General features: G+C 36.4%; 1 protein-coding gene across 5 annotated transcripts; it reads right to left on the minus strand.

The window, feature by feature from the left end:
* Nucleotides 1-568: 568 nt before the first annotated feature.
* LOC103959280 (probable mediator of RNA polymerase II transcription subunit 26c) lies at nucleotides 569-4,184 on the minus strand. Of its 5 annotated transcripts, XM_009371633.3 has the most exons (11): nucleotides 4,027-4,132; nucleotides 3,886-3,913; nucleotides 2,581-3,418; nucleotides 2,401-2,469; nucleotides 2,129-2,214; nucleotides 1,945-2,012; nucleotides 1,770-1,819; nucleotides 1,653-1,686; nucleotides 1,389-1,513; nucleotides 1,037-1,130; nucleotides 569-931 (listed from the first exon to the last, which is right to left on the minus strand). In XM_009371633.3, the coding sequence occupies exons 3-11, from the start codon at nucleotides 2,944-2,946 to the stop codon at nucleotides 792-794; spliced, it is 1,032 nt and encodes a 343-aa protein (XP_009369908.1). In that variant the 5' UTR covers nucleotides 2,947-3,418; nucleotides 3,886-3,913; nucleotides 4,027-4,132; the 3' UTR covers nucleotides 569-791. The 5 variants fall into 5 exon arrangements, with proteins under 5 accessions (XP_009369908.1, XP_009369905.1, XP_009369907.1 ...); XM_009371630.3 differs by lacking the exon at nucleotides 3,886-3,913 and having other exon boundaries at nucleotides 4,027-4,184; XM_009371632.3 differs by lacking the exon at nucleotides 3,886-3,913 and having other exon boundaries at nucleotides 2,581-3,415; nucleotides 4,027-4,183.
* Nucleotides 4,185-4,516: the final 332 nt, after the last annotated feature.

Genomic DNA, 4,516 nt, shown 5'->3' on the forward strand with positions numbered 1-4,516 from the left:
ATGACCAAAATAGTACGGTTCCTATCTCCTTTTGATTTCACTTCTTCCAAGGCTCCACCACCAACAAACTACAACACTTAATACTTAGGTCCTTGATGATGACGAGTGCAAGTCCACAAGAGCTACACCAACCTCTCCACCACCTACAAGGCCTGCCAGCCAAACACCCCAAATTCCCGGATGAGGATCCTCTCCAGATACAGGGGATCCTAACAATCAATTTATCTGGACCATTTATTGTACATTGTGCGACCAACTTTCATTAAATACTGTTTGTGTTCAATTTTAAATAAAAAATTAAAAAGATTTTTAGCCCCATAATAAGTGCTAAACTGATAGAATGAATTGATCCTATGATCCTCAGAAACAGAATCCAAATACGATCCTGTTACCAAATCCCCTACCCCTCAACGGCCTCATGGCACATTTCTCTCAAAACTTGATCCTTGAAAACACGTTTAAAACATAATGGTTTGGGGTCATTGTCTTATTCAAACCCCAAAGCAAAAGAAACAAAAATTAAAGAAAAAAAATAGATGGCACAGTTTATAGCTGGGTTCCATAACGATAAAATTTTAAAATGTTGTGTTTGTTATTAAGCAAAAAACAATTAATAATAACTATAGAAAAATTGTTCTTATCTTGTTTTGCTTAATACATGAAAATGTAATAAGAAAGGATAAGCAGATTTAACACCTTTTGTGCGTGTCAGCCAGCCAAAATTCCCAGAAGCCTTTTTTTTTTTGTACTATAATATTATATATCTGTCGAGTGTGAGGCTCTGCCCATTTTCACCAATGCCTGCCTTGATGAGAGCCACTTCCGCCTCCTCCTCCTCCTCCTCCACTGCCTTTGTTCCTCGCAATGAAAGAATTCTTCGGCTTTGGTATCTCATGGATGTCCATCACTTGAATTGTTCTCTGCTTTTTCGCTTCACAAAAAAGGCACATTCCAATCAACATTAACACCAATGTAATGAACTAAAACATAGAAAAATAAAACCAAGAAGTCGAAAGTTAAAGAGCAAAGAGCAAACCATTTTCAGCTTCTCTATAATTTGCCTGAAGTCGTTTTCTTGCAGAAGCCAATCTATCAGAGTCTAAATCGCTTTCCTTCTGCCCCATCTGTCTCTGCAAAAATCAATTAAGAGACAAAACAAAACTCAGTGAAAACAATTTGCTTCGAATTATGGCTTTAGAATTCACACATTATGAAGCAGCACTGAGATTACTTACAGTTGCACTCGACTAAGCTATATATTGAACTAATTGGCTTAGTTGAATTCAGTTTCTTATATTTTGTAAGTATAAGCTTCATATTTTATATTATCTCCCTCAAAAGTTCAGCATCCAAACATAGAGTTAGATACTCGAATTTGGTATCCATACATTTTGAGGAGCAGAAGCAGACACAGGGGTCGATTGTGTAGGTTTTGGTGGAGCAATCCTCCTAGGAACTGCCTTTGGCTTGCGTTCTGGTTCTGAATAGTTCTTGTCTGACCCAGAACTCCCATCTATGTGAAAAACGATAATATTAATGATAATAGTAAGAAAGTATAAACAACACAAACAGACCCAGCTAAAATAAACTGCAAACGACTGAATTTCAGAAAAAAGACGAAGAGGAAGTGTAGAATCTGATTCTATACTTACTGTGAGGATTTGGAGAGTATGCAAAATCAGGAACCTGAAAATTAAAAGAACTGAATATTAGAAAGCAAGAATAAAGGACAGCCACTAACCTTTATCCAAAATAAATGTTTCTTTGACCTGGTGAAGACCATTTTGGGGAATTTTCTGCTGAGGTGAGTCTTCATCAACTGCAAACAACTTGAGTTAAGAATCAAAGTGACTAGGGCAGGTTTGCAATTTCTGAACATCGATCTATATTTTCCCAAGAAGAGAAATTAAATTAATTAATAAGGAATAAGGATCTTATGTTTACCCATGGTTGAAGATGATGGTTGTTCTCCATGTAACTTGACCCATTGATTCACAATACCTTTCCATTTACTGTAAAAAAAAAAAAAAAAAAGCGACCAAATAAATCAATAACTTATGTTTTCTTTCAATGTCCAAACTAAAGACTTTCACCGCCAACAAGTGAAAAGCAACGATATATGACATACTTGATAATTTGCTTTGCCAATCTCCTAACAACATCGCTTGGATGCTGCTTCCGCAATTGACTCACACGCTTTCCAATATCAGCCTCCTAAAAATCCCAAACAACAACTAAAAATCACAAACTTGGTGGAAGTTTGTTTTCTCTTTATTAACCGTGGAGTGGGATTCAAAATTGGAGAAGGAAAAAAAATTAAAAAGACTAAATCAACAGACAATTAGGGAGAGAAGTGTTTTTCTGCTTATAAGAGCATATATAAGAACAGCCCATAATTACCTTGAGTTCTTGGACTGATATTTCCATATCTGCTAGACTTTGAAGCAACTCAACCAGAGTATCCTCAGACTGACATGAACAAAGTGGCTAACAATCAATACAAAAAGAGGCGAAAAAGGACAAGATACAACTAAACCAAAAAAGGAAATGAATTGAAGACTGACAGAAAGAGAAATTGACCTGATAAGGATCCTCAAGATGCTTCTTGATGTCTAGAATATTCTTCGTCTCATCATCAAACAACCCTGCATAGGGATCCAACTCCTCCTCATCCCCCTCACCACCATCTCCACCAACAGACTGCGGAGTGTACGGTGAAACTGCTTTGGGCTGGTTAACATTGGGCCCATTGGGCCCATCAGCATCGCAGTTCGGGCATTGAGGTGGAACAGAAGCTGTGGCATAGAGGCGCTCGACAATGCCATCCCTCCGGTGCTTGAGATCAGTGCCATAATCGGCCAAAGCGACAGCTATGGCAGTGTCCATGAACGTCCATATATCCACTCCCGAGCTTTCTAAGATGGTCCGGAAGTCGTCGTGGTCCATTGTGCCGGCCTTGTAGTCAAATACAAAAGCCGTCTGCTCGATTATGTATTGTTTTCAGATTTTGAGATTGCATCACCAGATCATGAATGGAGTTATAAAAGTCTAATCATCACAAGAAACAACATCCAAATCTCCAAAGGCAGAGATCTGAGTCGGTGTTGCAGACGTTTCAACAATCCAAGCTCCAAAGAGAACTCCCAGGCAAAAGATCAAATTGTCTGAGTGAAGATGAGAGAAAACTGAATTGATTTCCGGGCTTGTGTGTGAGTTCCTTGATTCTTTGTTCACTGTCCAATTAAATGAGACTTGTGGTGAATTTTTCGGGCAATTGAACAGGCAATGGCCATACTTCCAAATCCTATATGAACCCTAAAAAGTGGCAGAAAAACTCTACATTCTTTCTGCCCTCTATCAAATCCCACCAAGCAATGTCCGATCAAAATTCTTTACACTTTATCGCTTTCACAAACTGCTGAAACCGGAAAAGAAATAGACAAATTTTCAGTCGAAAAAAGGGTTAATGAACCATAGATATCCATTTTCAGAGAACATCAAAGCTCATGTAGTGCTATCAGAAAACCAAATACATGCAGAGCACCCAAATGAAAAAGCTTACTAAACTAGAGAGCAAATGAAAAAAAGATGAAAAACGGATAGAGCAAAAACAGTAGAGTCCTGTAAACAATTAAGCAGGTTATCATCATATCAGCAAAATTCAGATTAGAGAGTAAACACACACTAAATACAGAGATAGATACACAATACAGCAATTCAAAGGAAAATATTAAAATCTCTAATCTGGAAAAGCACATGAGCAGCCAATAAATATTTAAATAAACAGCAATTAAAATAAAAAAAAATAAAATAAAAAAAGACAATCTGAATTCAAACAGAAAGCAACATTTAAACAGAATGATGTTTACGATTTAGATAACATACCAAAATTAGACAACTGAAAATCCCTAATCTGGAAAAAAAAAAACAAAAAATTTAAACCCTAATCCTACATTCAGAGAAATTTATAAAGAAAGTAATATAAAAGGAAGTCAGATCTGAGGAAAGATAGAAATGGAAAAATACCGAGGAGAATGAGAGAAAGAGATGCCGTCCAGCGGAGGAGGGAGGAGGATGCTGTGAGCTGTCTTAATTCCTTCTTTTGTCCGGTTTATTTTACAGATAGAAATAAAATCATGGAATTTTCTGAAAGGCGAATCAGCACGTAGTGCGACTGTGCGAACCCACTTTTGACCTTTCGATCAGCTAAATTTTAATCCAATGGCCGTTGATGAATCTGAAAAGCAAAACCAAGTATGCAAACAAAAATAATCGGGTAGTACAAAAAACAATCTTAACAATTGGTCTCACGACACTTTCATAGCTCATCCTTTTAAAATAATAATGTCATACCTCATCTTACGAATTTGTACTAATATCATACTTCCGTCAATTTTTCTGTTAATTTCTCAGTTAAATAATAATATGACTTGATTCGGAACTCATTTTCTATTAAAAAATTATTAAAAGCTAAAAAAAATTATTTATATATTTTTAAAATATTAAAATAATAAAG

This window comes from the organism of the source record quoted next, unplaced genomic scaffold (assembly GCF_019419815.1).
Source record: "Pyrus x bretschneideri cultivar Hongxiangsu unplaced genomic scaffold, Pyrus_bretschneideri_v1 Contig18, whole genome shotgun sequence".
NCBI classification, from domain to species: domain Eukaryota; kingdom Viridiplantae; phylum Streptophyta; class Magnoliopsida; order Rosales; family Rosaceae; genus Pyrus; species Pyrus x bretschneideri.

Bases quoted from the DNA above. Each gene is read 5' to 3' on its own strand.
- LOC103959280 (XM_009371630.3), bottom strand. From the start codon at position 2,946: ATGGACCACGACGACTTCCGGACCATCTTAGAAAGCTCGGGAGTGGAT. The intron at 2,013-2,128 runs GTATGTCATATA...TTTTTTTTACAG, and splicing joins TTGGCAAAGCAAATTATCAA to TAAATGGAAAGGTATTGTGA. The intron at 1,131-1,388 runs GTATGGATACCA...TGATTTTTGCAG, and splicing joins CTGCTTCTGCTCCTCAAAAT to AGACAGATGGGGCAGAAGGA.